Raw genomic sequence first — 25186 nt, 5'->3', positions numbered from 1 at the left:
TGAGGAAATCCATCAACCAAGAGTTCTAGAGGTAGAATTAGTCAACTGTTACCGAATTTACACGATTATGGGATGTTTCACCCAAGCGATGCTTATTTTTGTTTAAAATTTGGGTCTTGGAATCATTTATATAATTTAGTGGGAGATCGTTATATAAATGTTAAAACTTGTTAAACATGTTTTCACAAGTATATTTAAAACAATGAATGTTAATTTTTCCTTATTTGTTGTAGCATTTTAATTCGCAATAGCAACTTCATCAACTCCATCGACTACTACACTAGGCAAAGAGTCATGGCTAAGGTCCGTAATGGACAAATGTATCTTAAAAGATGACGGTAGTAACTTTCTTGAATGGGAATCCAACATCAAAAGTGTCGCGTTGTCTGACAATGTACTCACTTACTTGACCGATGCTCCTCCCATCGAGCCCGGTCCAAGGGCCTCATCGGCGGTGCGGACCTCCTATAATGACCATGTGAGGATATCGAATGATATAAAAAATGTGTTAATATGGTCGATATCCTTAAAGCTCAAGTTTTGTTGCATTTCTTTAAATGCGTACGAGATATTCACTCGTATGACTACTATGTTTTCACAAGCACCTAAAGTCCGTCAATACGAAGCGGCGACACGCTTCTTTGAAGCAAAGCTTGAGAGGGGCCAAAAGGTTGGTCCCCATGTTCTCAAAATGGTCGAATATGTTGACATCCTTGAGCGTCTTGGGTGTAACATTCCTAAGACTCTTGTGGTGGATCGAATCCTCCACTCACTTCCCACCATGTTTTCCCACTTTAGGGTAAACTACAACATGAATGTCATGGATAAGAGTTATATGAAATTGATGCACTCCTCACCCAAGCGGAGAGGGATATAGAAGCTAGTGGGAGTGAAAAAGGGGATGTTCTAACCATGAAGTTAAAGAACATGTCCCTTGGAGTTAAGAAACGAAAGGGGAAGGAAAAGTCCCAATTCAAGAAATCGTCAAAGAAACAAGACAAGGGAAAGGGGAAGGCCGTTGAGAATGGCAATCCCAAGGCAAAAAGTGTCAAACTCTATGAGGCCGAATGTTTCCGTTGTAATGGAAAGGGTCATTATAGGAGGAGTTGTCCCAAATACTTGGAGGATCTCAAGGAAAGGTGTGTGACGCCAATTGGTATGATTTCCTCTCTCTATGTGATAGACGTTAATTATGCTTGCACTTCCACTTGGGTACTTGATACCGGATATGGCTCTCGCCTTTGTAATCATTTGCAGGGTTAATTTTCTATCAAATAAATACCTGGGTTTGTCCTTCTCTTTGGGTGGCCCTGCTGTTGATGATTCTTATGTGTTGATCATGGTCTCCCATAACGCAGACAACCTAGTTATAAGCAGATGAAGATTATGAGGCAAGAAAGACACACTGTTTGCACTAGCAAAAGGTGATGTGGATCTCCGCATTGGCAATGGAGCTAGAGTAGCGGCCGTTTCCATGGGGACCTATGTGCTCACTTTAGCTAGTGGTCTAGAGTTGTATTTAAATAAGTGTTATTTTGTTCCAACATTAACCAAGAACATCATCTCCATTTCCGCGTTAGACGCGGAAGGCTTTTATTTTATGATTAAGGACAATAGTTGTACTTTTTCATTGAATGATGTAGTTTATGGCAAGGCCATTTCAATTGGAGGCATTTATGTTTTAAATGATGTTAATGACGTTTATCATATGGAAACTAAAAAGCTTAAAACGGGTTATCCAAATGAATCCTACCTTTGGCATTGTCGTTTAGGTCACATAAACGAAAGACGCATTAAGAGACTTGCTTCATCAAAAGTGCTCAAACCATTTGATTTCGAATCTTGTGGTATATGCAAATCTTGCCTTTTAGGCAAGATGACTCGTGCACCTTTTGCGGGAAATGGACACGAGCTAGTGAGGTTTTGGCTCTCATACATACGGATGTGTGTGGACCATTAACCATCACCGCTAGAGGAGGTTTTCACTACATCATTACTTTTACTGATGACTTAAGTAGATATGGGTATGTCTACTTGATGAAGAATAAAAGTGAAGCTTTTGACAAGTTCAAGGAGTTTCAGAATGAAGTAGAGAACCAATTGGATAAAAATATTAAGACACTATGATCCGATCGTGGTGGTGAATACAAATTCTGAATTTGATTCACACCTAAAAGATTGTGGTATAGTATCACAATGGACTCCTCCTGGAACACCACAACTAAATGGTGTGGCCGAAAGGAGAAACCGAACTTTTACTAGATATGGTTCGGTCTATGATGAGTCTAACCGAGCTTCCTAGTTCATTTTGGGGGTTTTGCCCTCTTGTCTGCCATATTTTCACTAAATCAAAGCCCGACTAAAGCGGCCGATAAGACTCCATATGAGATATGGACAGGGAAAGTCCCTCATTTGTCATTCATGAACATTTGGGGTTGTGAAGCATATGTCAAGATCAAGTCTGACAATAAGCTTGCACTCAAGTCTGACAAATGTCTTTTTGTAGGATATCCAAGGGAAACACGTAGCTATTACTTCTACAATAAACACGAGAACAAAGTGTTTGTGGCTCGTGATGTTGTCTTCCTAGAAAAAGAGTTTATTTCTAGGAGACAAAGTGGGAGAGAATTTGAACTTGAAGAAGTTCGAGAGCCACAAACCGAGAATGAGGTAGAGGAGAATGTGGAGGATAGCATTCCGTCTTCCTCTAAAACGGTAATTGTTCCTAGAAAGTCAAGTAGGATTTCTAATACACCTGACCGCTACCTTGGTAACATCGAAGAGGATGGTGTTTTGTTACTTTTGGAAAGTGATGAACCCACTACCTACAAATTGGCCATGTCTAGTCCCGACTCCTCGCTTTGGCTAGAAGCCATGCGATCCGAAATGGATTCCATGTACGAGATCCAAGTATGAGACTTGGTGGATTTACCTGAGGGAGTGCGACCCCTTCAGTGTAAATGGATATATAAAATTAAGCTCGGCGTGGATAAACATGTAGATGTTTACAAAGCTAGATTGGTGGCAAAAGGTTTCACCCAATTTCATGGTCTACACTATGACGAAACCTTTGCTCCAGTCGCTATGCTTCGGTCCATTAGGATAATCTTAGCGGTTTCCACGTTTCATGATTATGAGATTTGGCAAATAGATGTCAAAACCGCCTTCTTGAATGGGATTCTAGAAGAAGAAGTGTACATGATACAACCTGAAGGTTTTGTGGATACATCTACCCCTAAGAAGGTGTGTAAGCTCAAGAAGTCCCTCTTAAGCAAGCATCGCGGAGTTGGAATCATCTCTTTGATCATGTTATTAAACAATACGGTTTCACTCGAAGTGTGGAAGAACCGTGTTTATACATGAAGTTTAGTGGCAGTAAGGTTGCATTCCTTGTCCTATATGTGGATGACATATTGCTCATCGGGAATGATATTTCATCGCTCACTTCCGTTAAGGAGTGGCTAGGGAAACACTTCCAGATGAAGGACTTGGGAGAGGCACAATGAATCTTAGGTGTCCGGATCTATAGGGATAGGTCCAAAAGGATACTAGCATTGAGTCAAGAAGCTTATATTAACAAAGTTCTTGACCGGTTCAATATAAAAGACTCCAAGAGAGGATTTTTACCTATGGGTCAAGGGATTACTTTGAGCAAGTCACAATCTCCCTCTACCCCTAAGGAGATTGAACACATGAAGACCGTCTCTTATGCTTCCGCTGTTGGGTCTATCATGTATGCTATGATTTGCACTCGTCTCGAAGTTGCGTATGCCTTGAGCATGACGAGTCGTTATCAAACCAAGCCTGGTGAGAGTCAATGGATCGTAAAGAACATCCTTAAGTATTTGAGAAGGACTAAGGATTCGTTCTTAGTGTTTGGAGAAGAAAATGAGTTGCGTGTAAGAGGTTACACGAACGCCAGTTTCCAAACCGATCGGGATGATATGAAATCCCAATCCGGCTATGTACCTATGCTAAATGGAGGAGCTGTTTGCTGGAAGAGCTTCAAGCAAAGCATTACCGCGGATTCTACAACAGAGGCTGAGTACCTTGCAGCGTCTGAGGCTGCAAAGGAAGCTATTTGGATTCGGCAATTCATGGAGGGACTAGGAGTGGTCCATTCCGCCAAAGATCCGATCAGTCTATATTTTGTTAACAGTGGGGCTGTTTTTCAAGCCAAAGAGCCGAAGTCTAGTAACAAGTCTAGACACATTGAAAGGAAATACCATGTAATACTACGGATTTATGAGTCTTTGGGTACTCTATCGAGTAGGCCTTACTCTGTCGAGTAAGGGTGAGTTGCAGTTTAAAATAGTTTCTGACCTGTTGGGTACTCGATCGAGTAACGTAGATACTCGATCGAGTAAGGGGGCACTCGATCGAGTACCTCAGCTACTCGATCGAGTAGCCGGTTTACGGGAAATGATTTGTCGGGTTTTGTTAATAATGCGATTAAGTATATAATAACTTCTGTCACTTTTCTTTAAACACTTTTAAAACCTAATTACTTTCAAAGAGAGAAATTAAACTACGTTCTTCGCATCAACCGCATTGTTGGCAAATCCCGGAGCTTGGAAGGTCGGATTTTACCTTTCTTTATACCGTTGTAATCCTTGCGTCGAGGGTAAGATCTATGTACCGTTTTTATAGTATTTTATTAAAGTTGGTTAAACCCTAGTGTTGGGATTTGGGGGTTTTGTTGTATTTTATGATTGGTAGTGATTATATGTTTGTATGTTAGGAAGAGGATTCGTAGAGGAAGCATTTTGATATCAGCTGTGAGATCGTCTGATTGTGTTGTGCTTTCCAGGTAGGGTTTCCCTACTCAGTATTAGTCTCATAATGTGTTCTGGTGTTTTGTGGTTGTTGAATATTATCATACTCGTATTGTGACGATTACTGGATTTGGTTGCTAATAATAGTTGTGATTGATTGTATCTGTCTGTGTTCTTCGGGGTGCGTCCCTGGCTGAGTGGAGTCACTTGCGGGAGTGGCTTAACGCCCATGATTTGCCTTCTGTGGAACCCGCCATAGAAGGGATGTGCACATTAATGGATTTGGGTTTATCGCTCGATGGAGATGAGCAGGGCTTAGGTGGGAACGGCTGCGGTCCCCCACTGGCGGTGAGGAGTGACCTGTTGCGATGGGCACTCTGGCAGGGCTACACACTTTAGTGTGTAGTCAGGATTGTGGAGTTGGGTTTGGGGTTCGGAGAATATCTGATGATTGAGCTGTTTGTTTTACTGTATTGTTGGTTTTTATAAATTGTGTGATAAGTACTGACCCCGTTTAATGTTTTAAAAACTGTGGTGATCCATTCGGGGATGGTGAGCAGTTATTGAGCAAGTATGAGTCGCGTTACTGGGATAGCTGGGATATGCCACCGTCTGATGATAGAAGTCTTCCGCTGTAGCTTAGTAGTTTAATAAACATTTCAGTTAACTCAGTAGACAGTTGGTTTTGAGAACTTGTATTCGTATTTCGTATTTTGGTTTTGGTTTCGGATTGTAACCTTTCGCTAAAGTATTTCTATTTAAATGTTGTTTCATTATTGTCTATTTGATTATCATTGCCTCGGGTAACCGAGATGGTAGCATCCTTATACCTGAGTGGTCCTGGTAAGGCACTTGGTGTATGGGGTTGTTACAAAATGGTATCAGCGCGACGATCCTGAAACCTGTATCCAATGAATCTAATGAATATAGGGAGTCAATTAAAATGAACCCGGGGTAAATGTTGTAGGGGCTAATGCAAAGGCTTGGAAGACGTCCTAAAGTCGCAAACTCGCCCTACAATTTTGAACCGGTCACATGGGGGGTATATGTCAAGGTCGTATGTGATGTTTGTTAGTTTGCATGTGAATGTGGTGATGTATGCTGTAATTCTTGGATGTTTGGAGTAGAAGGTTGAGTTTGCGCATGAAACGTTGGTGAAGTATATAGAACTGTTGTTTGAACAAGAAGCATGTTGGATGTTTACTATGTAGCGTTTGATAACATGATATAATTGTTTTGTTGATCATATGAAAAGCTTGGTAGAATCGCATGCTTAACTATAGTATAATGTTGAGTTTATAAAGTTGTGTAGTATGTTGGGATATGATATAGCATGCGGGTAGCATATTCGAGTTAGCATGACTCGATCGAGTGGGTCTGACTCGATCGAGTGGGTATTTGACGATTTTGCAACCAGAATCGTGTTTTTAGGCACTCGATCGAGTAGGGGGTCACTCGATCGAGTAGTCTGGCTACTCGGTCGAGTATGTTAGAGATCAGAAGGTCTGTTTGGGGTCTAATGTCTAGGCACTCGATCGAGTATGGGGGCACTCGATCGAGTAGCCTCTTAGATCGAGTAAGTTTAGGCACTCGATCGAGTGTGTTCTGGGCAGTCCGCTTTCGTGTTTTGAGGTTTTAGTGCGTATGTTTATGTCTACCCTTTCTTATATAGTTTCAAGATGCCGCCCAAGAGAAACTGTAATACTCCGTATTTATGAGTCTCGGGGTACTCTATCGAGTAGGCCTTACTCTGTTGAGTAAGGGTGAGTTGTGTTTTAAAATAGTTTCTGACCTGTTGGGTACTCGATCGAGTAACTAGGATACTCGATCGAGTAAGGGGGCACTCGATCGAGTACCTTAGCTACTCGATCGAGTAGCCAGTTTACGGGGAGTTATTTATCGGGTTTTGTTAATTATGCGATTAAAGTATTTAAGCTTTTCCGTCATTGTTCTTAAACACTTTTCAAAACCTAATTTAATGTCAAGAGAGAAAGCAAAGTACGTTCTTCACTTTAATCGCATTGTTAGCAAATCCCGGAGTTTGGAAGGTCGGATTTCACCGTTCGTTATACCGTTGAGATCCTTGCGTCGAGGGAGGAGGTTTTGTAGAAGAGGCTTTTTGATACAGCTGTAGAGACCGTCTGATTGTTGTGCTTTCTAGGTAGGATTTCCTACTCAGTATTAGTCCCATAATGAGATGATTGTTGATGTGTTGAGATTGATTGCTTCATTGATATAGTAATTGTGTTGTGACGGCTGTGATTGTGAATGTTTGTCTATGGTTCTCGAGATGCGTGATGTGTGCATTTCATATAGACCTTTTTAGGCCTTTTCAGCACACATTTCTATGCTTATTTCGTAGTATTTCACTACAAATGCCCCGAATAGTCTACTTTGGTCTGCTTTGCATTATTTGCAGGTACGAACCGGAATGACTGGAAATTAGCCTATTTGTGGTCTTCCAAACCTGCTTAAGAGAGTCGGTGTAAAACCTTACCGTCTTGAGACGCGTGAAGGCATCCAAAGGAATAGGAGAACACACGAGAAGTCAAGAACCCCTCGATCGAGATGTCCTGTTCTCGATCGAGTGAATGCAAAGGTGAAGGCCTCGATCGAGAGACCACTGTCCTCGATCGAGGGATATGCTTAGGGAAAGCTCTCGATCGAACAACTGTGGAGTTCGATCGAGAGGCCATGCGCTGATGGGCTTTGGATCGATTGTGTTGTTATTTTACACGCTTTTTTTCTTTGCTATTTTTCTTATAAATAGGCAAGGAATACTAGAGACCTAATTATCACATTTTAGGACGTAAAACGGAAACTGTTGCTTTAGTTTTTGGATCGGAAATACTCTTCATTTCTCAATTCTTCCTTCGTTGAATTCGGTATTATCATTAGTATAATTTCAGTTCAGTTTCATTTATCATGTTATCTATTGTCATTTGCTTCGCTATTATTGTTCCTCGTTTCGATCATGAATAGCTAATCGTTTTGCTAGGATTTAGGGTAGCCATGGCGTAGGAAGGGCGATTTAATTAGAATACCCGTAGTCTCTTTGTATGCATCTGCTGCTTTAATATCTTTTAATTGTTTGAGTCGACGCACTCAATTAACTGTCTCGATAACCTCTTCTCCTAGATCGAAAGATTGAAAAAGGGGTAGTTCTGCAGCGTTTCATTAGGATTTATACTAACTAGGGCGAAAGCTAAACTAGTATTGCCTAGGGCGAACTAAGGACCGAAAGGTGACGATTATTACCCACAGATTGAATATAGGGCATTTTTGATGCAATCCAGACTTTAGAAGCCATGGTGAACCGAAAATCCTAGTACCTTTCTTTCTTGTTCATCTCTATTTTATTTCTCTCTCGTCTCTTTTATTCTCTCCTTTACTCATAGTTTTTAGAAAGCAAACAAATGAACCCCCCCATTTTGGTTACTTTCGACAGACCTAGTTGACTATAGGATTCCCATCTCCCTGTGGATTCGATACCCGACTGCCTCTGCTACATTCAGTTGAGACCCGTTGGTTCTATCTTTGACAGGGTTGCGACAATCGTATCAAATTTTGGCGCCGTTGCCGGGGAGGCAGTGCAATTTTATAGTTTCTTTGTTTGTCTTTTGTCTCCGGGAATTTATTCCTTGAGACAATTCTCATTCTTAACCCGAGTGTTTTTGTGCTTACAGGTTATAGTTCAGCTATGGAGGCAATTTGTGAAAGATGTGGCGAATAGGGACACAATCCCATTTCATGTATGGCTACATCCGAGAGAGTTCTAGCCTATCGGAAGTTTAGGCAAGGAGGCCCTTCCTTCGAGCTTTATGCTGACAATACTCAGGTCAAGTACGATCTTAAGGCCGCCATTCACACACAACATCTTGAGCAGGAATCTGGTGCGGATGCCTTCCGTAAACTGCTCGAAAAGTGTGAGTCAATGTGCTTAGAGGAAGACCCGGTAAATGCAATAAGTTTGAGGAGTGGTCGCACTTATGACGGACCAGAACATACTCCAGAAAGTTCAAATGCCGAGGCAGGGATTCTTGTTGACAAAATGACGAAGAACTGCTGAAGGGTGGTCGATCGAGTGAACTTAACTCTCGATCGACCAGTGCTGAGGAAGAAATCCCTCGATCGAGAGCCGATACCTCTCGATCGAGTGAGCTACACAATGAAACCTCTCGATCAAGAGAGGTTAGTAATAAAACCTCTCGATCGAGCACTTCTGAGCCTCGATCGAGAGATACTGAGCCTGCGGACACGCATTCCAATGGTGGACGTAGTGGGGTACCCTCCTGTGCTGTGAGGGTGTCGAGAACTGATAGAGGTAAAGAGAAAGAAGAGGACCCACTTCCTATGGTCAAGGTCCCTTATCCAAGTCGATTGCGCGACACGAAGACGGAGAGACAATTCAGCAAATTCGCGGATATGGTAAGAAATATTCAGGTAACCATTCCTTTTGCTGAGTTAATTACCCAAATACCTCCTTACGCAAAATTTATGAAAGATATTATTATGCGTAGGAGGGAATTTGGAGAAACAGCTACTGTCGCTTTCATGGAAGAGTCTAGTTGTCTAATTTCAGGAAAGTCTCCCCCTAAATTGAAAGACCCGGGTAGTTTCTCTATTCCTTGTGTTATAGGAGATGTGATGATAAATAGGGCGCTGTGTGACCTTGGAGCTAGTGTCAGTGTCATGCCCTATTCTATCTTTTCTAAGCTTAAATTGGGTCACCTAAAAATGACCAATATCACCCTGCAGATGGCCGACAGATCTGTTAGACGGCCCTTAGGTATCTTAGAGGATGTGCCCGTCAAGGTGGGCAAATTCTTTATTCCAGTGGACTTTATTGTATTAGATATTGCTGAGGATACCCGTACCCAGAATATTCTGGGTAGACCGTTTTTGTGTACAGTTGGAGCTATTATTGATGTCAAACTCGGGTGTTTGACTCTAGAGGTAGGGGATGATGTGATTACGTTTAGTCTGCCCGAGACCTTGTCTAGACCAATGATAGAGGATACTTGTTATTCTGTTGATATTGTTGATGAGTCTGCTTACGAGTTTTGGTCGGATTCCTTGGTTAAGGATCCGCAAGAGTCTTTGATGTTTCTAGATGAGTGTGCAGATTTTTCAGATGACGAGGATGATGTCGAGGAGTTGCTTGGAATTGCCACAGATGAGATAGAGTTGTCTGACGTTCAACTGGAACAGGTAGAAAACTTAGCACATACTTTGTGCTCAGTCGAGGTAAAGGTCCCCGAGCGTAAGGCTCTTCCCTCTCATCTTAAGTATGCTTTCCTTGATGATACTGAGCAGTTCCCAGTGATTGTGAGTGCTAAGCTCAACGACGAACAGTTGACTGCTTTATTGACGGTTCTTAAGAGAAATAGGAAGGCGATGGGATATTCATTGGATGACCTTAAGGGCATTAGCCCTGATGTTTGCATGCACAGGATTGAGCTAGAGGATGATCACAAACCTTGCAGACAGGGTCAGCGAAAGCTGAATCCGAAAATGGAAGAGGTCGTGACGGCTGAGGTTATGAAACTACTCGACGCAGGTATTGTTTATTCAGTTGGGAATTCTAAATGGGTAAGCCCCGTTCAGGTGGTACCTAAGAAAGGAGGTACTACAGTTGTCCGAAATGAAAATAATGATCTAATACCTACTAGACTAGTGACCGGGTGGCGGATGTGTATAGATTATCGGCAATTAAATGCCGCCACCAAGAAAGATCATTTCCCCCTTCCTTTCATTGATCAGATGATAGAGAGATTAGCTTCTCACGAGTTTTTCTGTTATCTGGATGGGTACTCAGGGTTCTTTCAGATCCCTATTCATCCAGATGATCAGGAAAAGACTACTTTTACTTGTCCAAAGGGTGTTTTTGCTTATCGCAGGATGCCTTTTGGTTTGTGTAATGCCCCTGCTACCTTTCAGAGGTGTATGATGGGGATCTTTTCTGAGTATATAGAGTCTATCATAGAAGTCTTTATGGATGACTTTAGTGTCTATGGGAATGACTTTGATAATTGTTTAGCTAACCTTGATAAAGTTTTGCAGCGATGTATTGAGGTTAATCTGGTGCTAAACTGGGAGAAGTGCCATTTTATGGTAAATGAGGGCGTAGTCCTTGGGCACTTAGTCTCCAACAGGGGTATTGAGGTAGATAAAGCAAAGGTGCAAGTAATCGAGCAATTACCCCCTCCAGTTAATGTTAAAGGGGTGAGGAGTTTCCTTGGTCACGCTGGCTTTTATCGTCGGTTTATCAAGGACTTCTCAAATATTGTTCGACCGCTTACACAGTTGCTTTTAAAGGATGCTCCTTTTGATTTTAATGATGAATGTCTTTCTGCTTTTAACACTTTGAAGCAGGCTTTGGTCTCTGCACCCATTATCCGCCTCCTGACCGGATTTGGAACCCGCCTTCGAGATTATGTGCGATGCCAGTGATTATGCACTAGGAGCGGTGCTAGGCTAGCGGAAAGACAAGGCGCTGAGTGCGATCTATTATGCGATCCGAACTCTGGATGAGGCTCAAGTGAAATATGTCACCACGGAGAAGGAGCTGTTAGCTGTTGTTTATGCGTTAGATAAGTTTAGATCGTATTTGTTGGGTTCTAAAGTTATTATTTTTACAGATCATGCAGCGCTGAAACACCTTCTGAACAAGAAGGAAGCTAAGCCAGATTCTTTGAGATGGATACTCCTTTTACGGGAGTTTGACTTGGAGATTAAGGATAAGAAGGGAGCGAGAAAATGTTTAGCCAACCATCTGTCGCGTCTGACGCAACAGGAGGGGGAGGATTCTCTTCCTATTAATGATTCTTTTGCTGATGACTCTTTATTTTCTGTTGATGTTTTTTCTGTGACCTCTGTGAATTCTAAGGATGGTGATGAACCTTGGTTTGCAGACTATGCTAACTTTGCTGTCAGTCAGGCACTGCCACCGGATTTATCTCATCAGCAGCGCAAGAGATTCTTACATGATGCACGGCAATATTTCTGGGATGACCCTTATTTATTTAAGGAATCTGCAGACAGACTCTACAGACGGTGTATTCCGCAGTGGGAGACCAAAGCTATCCTAGAAGGCTGCCATTCAGCTCCTTGTGGAGGACACCACGGTCCATCACGTACCGTGGCTAAGGTATTGCAGTCAGGTTTTCATTGGCCAACTCTTTTCGCTGACACTAAAGTTTTTATTGCTAGCTGTGATGCTTGTCAGGGAACGGGAAACATTTCCAAGAGACATGAGATGCCTCAGAACGGCATTTTAGAGGTTGAGATTTTCGATGTATGGGGCATCGATTATCAAGGGCCATTCCCGTCTAGCCAGGGTAACAGGTATATTCTGGTAGCTGTAGACTATGTGTCTAAGTGGGTGGAGGCGATTGCCACTCCCAATTTTGATGCCAGGACTGTGATTAAGCTGTTTCTTAAGACTATTTTTCCCCGTTTTGGTGTCCCTAGGGTCGTCATTAGTGATAGGGGTATGCATTTTAGAGAACAGCAGTTGACTGCTTTGCTGTCTAAATATGGTGTCAAACACCGTAGGGGTTTGGGGTATCATCCTCAGAATAGCGGACAGGTTGAGGTCTCTAATAGGGAACTAAAAGAGATATTGAGCAAAGTAGTGTCCAAATCACGGAAAGACTGGAGTGCTAAATTAGAGGACACGTTGTGGGCTTATAGGACGGCTTTTAAGACACCAATCGGTGCTTCACCGTATCGTTTAGTGTATGGAAAGTCTTGTCATTTACCTGTTGAGCTAGAACATAAAGCTTGGTGGGCTATCCGCCAGCTTAATTATGATGCTGACTCGTGTGGTGAGAAACGTTTATTGCAGCTAGATGCGCTGGAGGAGTTTTGGCTGAACGCTTATGATAGCTCCCGAATTTATAAGGAGAAGACTAAGCGTTGGCACGATAAGAGGATTGTACCCCGTGAGTTCCATGTTGGGCAAAAGGTGTTACTGTTTAATGCCCGGTTGAGACTGTTTCCTGGATAGCTGAAGTCCAGGTGGAGTGGTCCGTACACGCTGATTGGCGTCACAAAATTTGGATCGGTTGAGTTAGAGGACTACGAGGGGAATCGCTTCAAAGTTAATGGTCATCTTGTGAAGCACTATTATGGGGCTGATGCTGTTGTTGGCCGCGTCGAAGTTCTCTTTTTCGACGCGATGGCAGAGCGTGATGTTTGACGCTTATAGGTCGTGCGGGACCTCATAAACCTGCGCTTTTCGGGAGGCAACCCGATTGTAATTTGTTGTGTTTGTTTTTGAAACTTTTAACACTCTTTATTTCTGTTCGGTGTGCGTTTGAACAATTTTAATAGAGTTTATGCGTGAATTGTACAGCACAGGTACTGTACTGTTGCTTACTGATGCAACAGCCCTCGATCGAGTAGTTTTGTTACTCGATCGAGTGGTCCTTCCCTTTTTAAAGCTCTCGATCGAGCTACTACCTGTTCGATCGAGTATCTGCACCGCTTGAAGCCTCGATCGAGTGTTATGTGTCTCGATCGAGTACCATTTTCCTTTCGATCGAGCGGACCCTTTGTCGATCGAGAACCCTACCAACCTCTCTTCCTGGTTCGGTTTGGGGAGGTTCGTGGTTTGCGCACTTTTGTAAGTCTTCGGCTCTCCCTCTCTTTAATCTGCATTTCTTTTCCTTTACTTTGTACAATGGGGATATTGTACAGTTTGGTTTGGGGAGGGTATGCATCCATATCGTGTCTGCATGTTGTTTTTATTTCATTTCTGTTATCACGTTTACTTACGTTTGCATTGGTTAAACTTAAAAACTTCAAAAAAAAAATCGTGTTTATTTTTGCATTTTAGGTTGAGTCTGATTGGAGTTTTTCATTGCTGATAACTGTCTTTTTGATTAAGCCTTGCATTGTTTCACATCTTTTAGCAAAAGTCTTTGCAATTTCTCGAATTTCGTTTCAAAATTCGTTGAACAAGTAGATTAGACTTGAAATTTTGGCAAACTACAATATCTTTTTTAGGTTTAGAGCTTTATAACTGGTGTCATCCATGACCAGTTCACGTAGGAAGTGAGTAGTTACTCCTTATGAGGCGTGTAACATCAAATTGCATAAGCATGAGTTTAGTCTACTTAGTACCTGTATGCATTCGGGTCTGTGGTTGGTGACACATGTTTGGAGAGGCAATCCCTTTATTTCATTTTACCCATGAGCTCCACATAGCCAAATTGCCTATTTTGTCCCTATTTAGCTACAATCCACATTTTTTCCACCCTAGCCGCGCTAGTAATGGTAGCAATGTTGGGAATGTGTTGATTTGCAGTTGGTTATTATATCTTTTTCATGAGATGGATGGGTGAAGGAAATGAAGGAGGAATATTGAAAAAGAATTGAAGAAAAATGAAAAAAAAGGAAAAGAAAAATCCAAAAAGAGATATGAAAAAAAAAAAGAAAAAAAAAATCATATGCGGAAAATGAAAAGACTGTATGTTGTGATCTATGCTCCCATGTTTAATCTATATCTTATGGGGAGTTGATAATTTTATGGTGATTAGTGAGCTGTGTGCATCCAATTTGCACTGTTTCGTATTGATTTGTACGGTGTTTGAAGTAGGGAAGTTGTATAATTTGGATCCGTTGTTGCTAGCTTGGCTATTAACCCCACATATCCAAATTCATTTTAGCCCCTTCTTACCTATTACCTCACTTACCCATATGTAAGTCCTCGGCATGTGTCTTGGTCATCAGTTTGGTTGGAATGCATATGTACGGTTGTAGAGACTTTATTCATGTTAGATTGCATGCATGTTCTTATAGGTCGCAGTTAGGTGAGTGTTCTTTATTCTTTCTATCTTTTATTATATATCACCTTGTGCTTAATTGTGTGATTGAGCGACCCGTGAGAGTCCATTTTTAAAAGTCTTGCAAGGTCAAAAGTTCAACATCTTTTTGAAATATGCATAAATTCGTTTGCCTTGATATTGAGCTATTAGTAGTTGATTCTTATGCATTAAATGGTTTAAGCCGACGGTCTTCAGCTTGTCTATGTTCTACTCCTTTCCATTTCGTCCTAGCTAGTTGCATTAGTTTGCTTGAGGACAAGCAAAGGTTTGGTTTGGGGAAGTTTGATGTGTGCATTTCTTATAGACCTTTTTAGGCCTTTTCAGCACACATTTCTATGCTTATTTCGTAGTATTTCACTACAAATGCCCCGAATAGTCTACTTTGGTCTGCTTTGCATTATTTGCAGGTACGAACCGGAATGATGGAAATCACCTATTTGTGGTCCTCCAAACCGCTTAAGAGAGTCGGCGTGAAACCTTACCGTCTTGAGACGCGTGAAGGCATCCAAAGGAATAGGAAAACACACGAGAAGTCAAGAACCCCTCGATCGAGATGTCCTGTTCTCGATCGAGTGAATGCAAAGGTGAAGGCCTCGATCGAGAGACCACTGTCCTCGATCGAGGGATATGCTTAGGGAAAGCTCTCGATCGAACAACTGTGGAGTTCGATCGAGAGGCCATGCGCTGATGGGCTTTGGATCGATTGTGTTGTTATTTTACACGCTTTGTTTCTTTGCTATTTTTCTTATAAATAGGCAAGGAATACTAGAGACCTAATTATCACATTTTAGGACGTAAAACGGAGACTGTTGCTTTAGTTTTTGGATCGGAAATACTCTTCATTTCTCAATTCTTCCTTCGTTGAATTCGGTATTATCATTAGTATAATTTTAGTTCAGTTTCATTTATCATGTTATCTATTGTCATTTACTTTGCTAGTATTGTTCCTCATTTCGATCATGAATAGCTAATCGTTTTGCTAGGATTTAGGGTAGCCATGGCGTAGGAAGGGCGATTTAATTAGAATACCCGTAGTCTCTTTGTATGCATCTGCTGCTTTAATATCTTTTAATTGTTTGAGTCGACGCACTCAATTAACTGTCTCGATAACCTCTTCTCCTAGATCGAAAGATTGAAAAAGGGGTAGTTCTGCAGCATTTCATTAGGATTTATACTAACTAGGGCGAAAGCTAAACTAGTATTGCCTAGGGCGAACTAAGGACCGAAAGGTGACGTTTATTACCCACAGATTGAATATAGGGCATTTTTTATTCAGTCCGGACTTTAGAAGCCATGGTGAACCAACAATCCTAGTACCTTTTAATGTGACCATAATTAGCGCATATTTAGCCCCCGAATTAGCCTTGTTCCCATGCTTCTTAGTGCATATTTGGGTCATTTCTTATCTTTAGTTCTTTGTTTTGCATATTCTTTGAGATTTTGATCCCTTGATAGGAAAGGAGTAAGAATCTTGCATTTTCATGGCAAAACGAGACTAAATTGATCGAATTCAATGACCAAGCATCAAGGAGAGACAAGATTAGAAGGCCTTTGTACATATTATAGTAGAAGAGCAATGTTGAGAAAGGATCCTTGAGTCCCCAAGGAAATCCCCAAGGAATTTATGAAGAAAAGGGAAGAAAAGAAGAAGATATGTTCTTTGAGTGACAATCCGAGCGGATTGTCACCAATCCGTCCGTCCCTTGTTTGCACAATCCGTGCGGCTTTGTTTGAATCCGCTCGGATTCCACCTCCACAATCCGACCGGATTCCCTTGAATCCGCTCGGATTCCAACGCCAGATTCCGCCCGTCCCGACCTTATTCCGCCCGGATTCGGCTCCAGCACGAATTGTCTTCTCCAAGCAACAAAGAAAGAAGCCCTTCTCTCGAAAAATACTGGCTCCTCCTTGCTCAATCTAGAAAGTGTAATTACTAGTTTAGCCCTTAGTTAACCCTAATGCATCCTCCCTAATTTCCACTATAAATACCCCATTAGTCTAATTAGAGGAGCATGTTCTTCTTATCAATAATTAGTGTAGTTAATATCAATCAAATCTCTCTTTAATATTGTAATCAAGTATTAATCAAGTTTTAATCCAAGTTTTAGTTCTTTAATCTCTCTTTTGTTCATCCTTTATTTTGGGTAATTGAAGATTATTTGGGTTATTGTTGGGAGATTGACAACCTCTCAATCAAGCATTCAAGTACTTCTTTTATCTTTGCTTTATTATTGGAATCATTAGTAGGTATAATCTCTTAATCCCTTTTTAATTATTGTTAATTACTTTCATTTATTCATCATGTTTCATATTGTTGGTATGATTGACAACCTTGCTAGCATGATCAACATGATAATGAGTGAGTAGTCTCTTAGCTAGGGTTAATGGGTGATTAGGGGAAACCAACATTGGGAATGATTCATGCTTAAATTAATATGCTTTCATGTTTTATTTGCTTGCTTGTTTTGATCTCAACTCATGCACATGTTATATTTGATGAAATGCTAAGCCTATGAATCCTTGCATTTACTATCATTTTCCATCTTTTCAATGAGACATGTAAGACATAACCCAACTCGAGTCTCATTAGACCATGCATGTTGTTGAGTAGGGAAGATTGAGTCGACTTGTAGGTGTTGTACAATCTAATCGATTCGGCTCCGGGACCCAAACTTTCCTAGGATTGTAAGATATAACCCAACTCAATCCATCACAACAATAATTGCTTGCTTATAATTTGAGAACATGTTTGTATGATCAATTCCCATGATTCCCCTATGATCCCATGACACCCTAGTGCTTTTAATCAATTGTTTACACCCCTTTAATTCATCTTGCTTGTTTATTTTCATTGCTACTTTAGTTTAGTGACCTTCTACATCAACCCAATTTGTGACACCCCTTAGACACCACTAGTTGCAATAGAAATCTCATTTCAATACCCGTCCCTTGGGATCCGACCTTTACTTGCCTCTTTACTAATTGTAGAGTTGTTTGTGAAGTTATAAATTGTGTTTTGATTCGACCGTGACCCAACGACCACATCTTAATTTGTGAACACGAAAAGGACTCGCATCAAAAATGGCGCCGTTGCCGGGGACGGTGTTTACTTGATTTAGATTTCTTTTTTATTGTTATTAGTTGTGTCTTTCTTCGCCTTGGGGAAGTAAAACTCCTCAAGGTTTGTTCTAATTGTTTTCGAGTTGTTTGATATTTTGCATGTCTAGAAGGTTACAAGGTGATTTGTTACCTTTTGACCGTGAAATCGAAAGAACCTTGACGAACAATAGGAGACTTGTTAGGAGGAATTTAAGAGGTATTAGTGAAGTTGTCCAACCCACTAGTGAGTTTGTCAATCCTTTCGCAATAGAAGGAGAAGAGAACCCATTACACAATACCCCACAAAATCCACCTACAATGCCTAAATTCTCGTCACACTCCGTACCCACCGAGGAGAATCTACCAAATGGTACTCCTACACCGCAACATCTAACCGGAAATTTTATTGCCAAGTCCGCCTTCATCCAATTAGTTGAGAGGAGCCAATTTGGGGGGATGCCTAGTGAGGACCCTCATTCTCATATGGAAACCTTTTGCGACTATTGTGATGCAATCTCTCAAACGGGGTTTACTATGGACCCGTTGTTAATATATTCTGTAATGGCCACGAGTTTTTGTTTAACAACCGTTGTCAATACTTTCCATACTATAAACCACACAAACACAGATCAGGTACAGCCACAAAACACAAACCTAACACAAACATACACAAACACAAACACAAACACAAACACAAACACAAACACAAACACAAACACAAACACAAACACAAACACAAACACAAACACAAACACAAACACAAACACAAACACAAACACAAACACAAACACAAACACACTTTCTCATCGTCTCTTTCTCTCTTCCTCATCGTCGCTTTATCATCTCGCCGTCACTGTTGGTTTCATCGTCTCTTACTTTCTCTAATTATCAGGTAAAAATGCATGATTTAATTTAGGTTTTGTCATCTCAGTCATTATTTTCTTTCTCTAATTATTTCATTTGCATGTGTTTTTATCGATCATTATGTTCTTTCTCTAAGTATTATTCGCTTAATTAGTTTTGTCACTGTTATTGTTCTGCGTTTATTAGCTTGTAAAACAAACTAAATAAAATAAAACAAAGAAGAAGCAAGATGATAGAGAGGAATGCCTGATAAACTTAATTAATTAATTAATATAGGCACCCTCCTTAGGGTGAGGCGGCTGAACCATTTACTCACCATTGGATCTAACTTTTAGATGCACCAGATATGTGACACGTGTCCCCCATAAATACTCCCCAACTAACGCACTTCCCTCATTTACAATATCACTTCCTCTCATTTATTTCTCTCCCTTCCTTCACAACTACTTTTCCGCCATTATCACCATTACCACTGAGCTTCTACAAGCTCATCTATTCCGCCATTTCCCTTCATCCTCAATCATTTACTCTGTCATATTTACTCCGTCTTCGCCATTCACTCCGTCTTCGCCATTCGCTAAACTCCGTCACATTTGTTCCGCCATCGAAGTCGATTTCTCCTTTTCTTCGTATGTTCCTTTCCGTTTCTTTACTAAATTTATTTAATTAGTTTAATTACTCAGTTTTCTCTTATTTTTCTATTTTCCTTCACTCGACTTCGTTTGATTTCTATGCATTTCGTTTCTGCTCGATTATGCTCGCAATTTGATTGAAACTTTCTCTTATTTTTCTATTTTCCGTTTCTTTACTAAATTATTGTTGTTATTATGCAGGTTTTGATCGCTTCGTGAGCATAATCGAACACAGTAGGAACGCATAAAATCAACTGCAATCGATTTCTCCGCTTTTTCGTATGTTTCTTTCTATTTTAAACTTGTGAAACCAGTAGCTTATTTTGTGAATCTAGGAGGTAAATTTGTGAAACCAGTAGCTTATTGTTATATTATCTTCAAACTTGGACTTAATGTTTGTCATTTGTTTGTTAAGATTTCGTTTACCTGCTTTTGTGAAACCTAGAACTTATTTTGTGAATCTAGGAGGTAAATTTGTGAAACCAGTAGTTTATTATTATATTATCTTCAAACCAGTAAATTTGGTTGCGTGTTGCATTTTGTCTTCTGCTGTTGTTGTTGTTGTTGTTGCTTGAGTTCTCATTGAATAAGGTCTGAGATTATTCAAAGGTTTTCATAAATTATAGAGGTTTGCATAAATTACACTAGCTACTTTTTGTCATCTGCTGTTATTGCTTGAGTGTTAATTGAATAAGGTCTGCGATTACAAAGAAGCAGAGAAACAAATTAAGAAGAAAAGAGCAAAATAGATGATTTTAACCACTTATAATGACCAAGTTTCACAAAACAAGCTCTTAGATTCACTTAATAAGGTCTGAGATTCACAAAACAGGGTCTATAAATTCACCAAATAACGAAATGAGCAAAACAGATGATTTTAACCACTTATAATGGCCAAGTTTCACAAAACAAGCCTTTAGATTCACTAAACAAGGTCTAAGATTCACCAAACAAGGTCTGAGAATCTAAACGTTTTTATTTTCCCGGCTTTTGTGCTTCCTAGATCTAATTTTGTGACCCTCCTTCACCTTTGTTTATTTTCCCAGCTTGTTAGTCCAACTACCTAGGAATTTGTGTTTTGTATTTTCACATTTCTTTTGTTTAACTAATATTTGTATTTCACTTGTTTCATAGACAAGTATGACAACTTGGTGCAATGGTTGTGTTGTTAATCTTCTTGACGAAGATCAAGTGTCATTTCGCGCACTTTATGTCACTGAAAAACAAACAGCTATGGATTTCTCTTTTTCGACGTTAAAGGAAGTTATAGTGCCTGGCCGTCACTATCAAGCATGTCATTCTGTTTTTAATAATCAAGATCTTATGCAAAAAATCTTCTCTAAAATTAATCATTACGAAGATAAAGCACATATGGCGCTCGTATGTCGAAATTGGGCTCAACTATTTCTGATACACAAAAGTGCACCTGGGGTCACCTTGGCATATTGGCTTTCTGTAGACATAAATGATATGAATGGTGTTCGGACTATTTGTAGGGGTCCTAGAATAGTGTTTCAAACATACAAATGTTTCATGATGGAGGATATGATTGCCAAATTCTTACTACATTATCACCAAGCAAAAATTCCATCTCAGAGTACTCATCTAAATGCTCTGGATGATGTTGCACGCAGTGCAGTTAATGAGTCATTGCATGTTTTAGCTACGCCCAGTGAAGAGCGAGATATAGATATTGGCATTGCTGCTGACTTACTAGTCACTCGTAGAGATATATCTTTTCTTGACTTACCTTTGATGTTGTATATATAGCCTAGAGTTGTCCCTTGTTTGTAATGTACTATCTGTGTAACTAGGGCTTTGCACTTTAAGGTTTTAACTTTGCCCTTTTGTTATTTTGTATAATTTCGTAGTAGTGTCAACCTTCTGTATAATTATGTACATCTTAGTTTAACATTTTGGATAACATAAATTATCATGTAATCTTGTACTTTGTTTTAAATATTTGCATGGATCACTTTTCTATGTATAATGCAATGTTCTTTACTTCTGATTTTCCATTTAATTTTGTATTTGTTTTCTTACATATTCTTCCATGCACTTATAATGACTAACTTATTTTGTGACCTTATTTTGTGAATTGTGGAACTTCTTTTGTGAATCTTGCAACTTATTATGTGAATCCTGGAACTTATTTTGTGAATCGTGGAACTTATTTTGTGAATCTTAGACCTTGTTTAGTGAATCTGAGACTTTGTTTAGTGAATTTTCCTGCTTCTTTCTTACCTATTATCACTTAAATTCAGTTAATTGACCATAGCTTATTGTTATAATGTAATGTTCTTTAACAACTTATAATGACCAAGTTTCACAAAACAAGCCATTAGATTCACTGAATAAGGTCTGAGATTCACAAAACAAGGTCTGTGAATTCACCAGATAAAGGTATGAGCAAAATAGATGATTTTAACAACTTATAATGACCAAGTTTCACAAAACAAGCCCTTAGATTCACTGAATAAGGTCTGAGATTCACAAAACAAGGTCTGTGAATTCACCAAATAAAGGTATGAGCAAAATAGATGATTTTAACCACTTATAATGACCAAGTTTCACAAAACAAGCCTTTAGATTCACTTAATAAGGTCTGAGATTCACAAAACAAGGTCTGTGAATTCACCAAATAAAGATATGAGCAAAATAGATGATTTTAACCACTTATAATGACCAAGTTTCACAAAACAAGCTCTTATATTCACTGAATAAGGTTTGAGATTCACAAAACAAGGTTTGTGAATTCACCAAATAAAGGTATGAGCAAAATAGATGATTTTAACCACATATAATGACCAAGTTTCACAAAACAAGCCCTTAGATTCACTTAATAAGGTCTGAGATTCACAAAACAAGTCTGTGAATTCACCAAATAAAGGTATGAGCAAAATAGATGATTTAAACCACTTATAATGACCAAGTTTCACAAAACAAGCCCTTAGATTCACTGAACAAGGTCTGAGATTCACAAAACAAGGTCTGAGAATCTAAACCTTACTGACCAAGTTTCTTTATTTTGTGAACTTATTTCCCTAGCTTTGTGAATAATAGGCTTTACTGAGTTGTAGGAAGCAAGCCAAGCCAGGATGAAGCGGCCTGTTGAGGACGTACTGAAGCTACTAAAGCACCTACTGAAGCTACTGAACCACTCTCTGAGCCAGCTACAAAAAAGACAAGAATTTACAAAGACAGACTGCATGTGTTGAGGAATCGGATGTCTCCTGTTGGGCTTTACAACTTTCTCAACAATAAGGAGAATCCACCATCAGATAAGCAGATTGAAGCTATACAAGAAATGGGATTTGGTTCTCTATTGCATCTTAAAACAGATGTTGTTCCGGGTCACTTGGCGTACTGGCTAGTTTCAAATTATGACCCCTTTACAGGATCGTTGTGTGATGGGAAACTCCTTGTTTTAGAGGAAGATATCCATCTGTGCCTGGGATTGCCAATGGGTCCAAACATTGTCGAAGAAGCAAAAATTGGAGATAAGTGCCCTTATTATGTGTCTGTTTGGGAGGAGTTCAGAAGTCAATACAAAGGTAGTTCCATTGAGGTCAAACACATTATGCAAAAGCTCTCTACACAAAGAGATGGTGGAGATGATTTCAAATGCACTTTCATCATTTATATCTTTAATGCTCTTTTAGGCGGTGTTGTAGGCAATCGGGCAAGTTTGAGACTTCTTAAAAGTTTGGTAAACACTGAGTTGATCTCCAAATTCAACTGGTGCAATTTCATCAAACACGAATTGGCTGCCCAAGTTGAGTCTTGGCAAAAGGAGGAGTGGCAGACCAAAAAGCTGAAAGAAAATTGGTTTGGTGGACCTATTATGGTCTTGGTTTTCATTTATCTTGACCGATGTATCTTCAAAGCACGCCTTGTTACTCGGCAGTTTCCAATGCTCTCAACTTGGACTAAAGAAGCTATATCCAAGAGAGTTAAGCAGGAAGTGAATGACAAAAATTCGGAAAAGAAAACTTTTGGCAGGGGTTCTATTGAGCCTCCAATGGTCATCAACCACCATATTCCACAGTTGTGTCCTCCTCCTCCAAATATTGAGCTCGGCCAGTCTTCCAAGTCAACAATTCAAGATAAAGCATATGAAGCTGAAGTTGAAAAATTACCTCTACCTGGGAATGAAGGCACTAGTGAGTTTGTCCATAAACTTGCACTTTCTACAAAGGAAATGGCTCAAGCTTTTGCGGACTACAAATCACTTTCTAGTCAAGCTCCCTCCAAACTGCCTTCAACAACAACAGTGAAGAAACTAGTTGCAGCTGTAGACGACATAGCAGAAGGTTTTAAGTTATCTCAATAAGAGGATGATGCTGAAAATGTGAAGGATGTGAAGAATGAGGAAAAGGTGTCGGACATTGTGGATGAGAATATCGTTGAGAAAGTGGTTGACGATATTCATGAGAATGTGGAGAAAGGTGGGGAGAATATGGATAATTTGTATGGGTGGACTGAGGCTGATTTGTTGGCGGCATTGGATGTGATGGGTGAAGCTTTGCAACCAATAGCGCCACATCATTCACCACCACCAAATGCAAAATACCCATCCTTTAGGCTCCTAGCAGCTGATGACCATTTGTTGTCTCAACTCGAGCCCGAGCGACGACACATATCTTTGTTGTGTCATCCCTCCTTGTGGATGTCATCCCTTCTTTCACTGAGCCCACTCCTTTAGTAGGGAACACATCCTCTCACGCTGCTCTGGATGATGTTCTTCCTGATAAGGACGTCACTGAGCCTACAATTATTGAGATAACAGCTACTCCTCCTTCTCCTCCTACTACTGTGGTACGGAAGACAACTCTTGATGTTATTTGCCTACCAGATACTCCACTTGTTTCAACAATCGATAAACCATCTGTCAGTAAACGATCTGTCAGTAATGTATATATTCGTCGATCGCCACGTCATTGGGCAAAGGCGATTGCCAGTGTTCCTTGCAAAACCCCAACTAATGCTGCAATCCCATTTCCCATATGTCCATTACCAATTGAAGAGGATGTTCAGGGTCGTGGTTAGAGGAGGGTTGTAGTTCTAGCTGAAGTTTTCCGATCGCCCTATTTGCAAAGAAATCTTAATATTTTTAGGGATTTGAATCAAGCTGAGAAACAAGTATTAGATTTTATACTTGGTGAATCATATGATGAAACGGAGATTCTTTTCCAAAGTCAATGTCAGACTTTGACAAGGAGCCAGTTGAAGAGTGTGGCTGAAGGCGATCCGATATCATCTCATGTCATAGATGCGTATTGTGAGATCTTAAATAGTATTGAGATATTCAAATCCCGGACTTCCCCTTCTCGTTTATTTGTGCCGTATAGAAATGAAAGTGTTAGTCTTATTACCCTCTACTTTATCCAATTCTCCAAGTCTATTTTACATGATGTTGACTTCTAATCGTTACTCATACTGATCTTATTTTTTGTTCCCAGTATCTCTCCAATGTTGATGTTTCTGCAGTTCAACTAGTAAGTCTTTGATTTTGGTCTGCTTATATTTCAACTTAAGTTCATTTTTGTCTTTTTTATACACTGCATTTTTGTCTTTTTAATTCAGTTTACTTTTTGTCCTTTTTCAGGTTTGCGCTCCAATAGTCTCCGCCTCATGCCCACCTTTATTGATTTGTATCGACCTCAGAACTAAAAGTAGCAAAGTGCAAATCATCCATCCTATGAAAGGCAGATCTGTTGATTATTCTTGTTTTATACAATCTGTGGTACGTCTATTGTTTCCATTTTGCTTAGGAAAATGTGTGTTATTGTGATTCTACTAGGAAATGACTTTGTGAATGTATGACTTTATTTTGTGAAGCCTACACTTAAGGTTTGTGAATCTTATCACTTTAACTACTTATGTTGACCAAGTTTCACTAAAACAAGCCCTAAGATTCACTGAACAAGGTCTGAGATTCACAAGATAAGGTATGAGATTCACAAAATTAAGAGCAAAATAG

At 40.0% G+C, this 25186-nt stretch overlaps 1 protein-coding gene across 1 annotated transcript; it reads left to right on the top strand.

The window, feature by feature from the left end:
* Positions 1–8943: 8943 nt before the first annotated feature.
* On the top strand, positions 8944–12978 carry LOC141607834 (uncharacterized). Its single transcript, XM_074427182.1, has 4 exons — positions 8944–8966; positions 9056–10401; positions 11417–12744; positions 12787–12978. The coding sequence occupies exons 1-4, from the start codon at positions 8944–8946 to the stop codon at positions 12976–12978; spliced, it is 2889 nt and encodes a 962-aa protein (XP_074283283.1).
* The last annotated feature ends 12208 nt before the right edge of the window (positions 12979–25186 follow it).

Source organism: Silene latifolia, chromosome 10, assembly GCF_048544455.1.
Source record: "Silene latifolia isolate original U9 population chromosome 10, ASM4854445v1, whole genome shotgun sequence".
Taxonomy (NCBI): domain Eukaryota; kingdom Viridiplantae; phylum Streptophyta; class Magnoliopsida; order Caryophyllales; family Caryophyllaceae; genus Silene; species Silene latifolia.
Note: the sequence above shows the minus strand (reverse complement) of the source record. Positions and strands in the feature narration are given on the sequence as shown.

Bases quoted from the DNA above. Each gene is read 5' to 3' on its own strand.
- LOC141607834 (XM_074427182.1), top strand. From the start codon at position 8,944: ATGAAACCTCTCGATCAAGAGAG. The intron at 8,967-9,055 runs GTTAGTAATAAA...TGGTGGACGTAG, and splicing joins AAACCTCTCGATCAAGAGAG to TGGGGTACCCTCCTGTGCTG. The intron at 10,402-11,416 runs GTACTACAGTTG...TTATTTTTACAG, and splicing joins GGTGGTACCTAAGAAAGGAG to ATCATGCAGCGCTGAAACAC.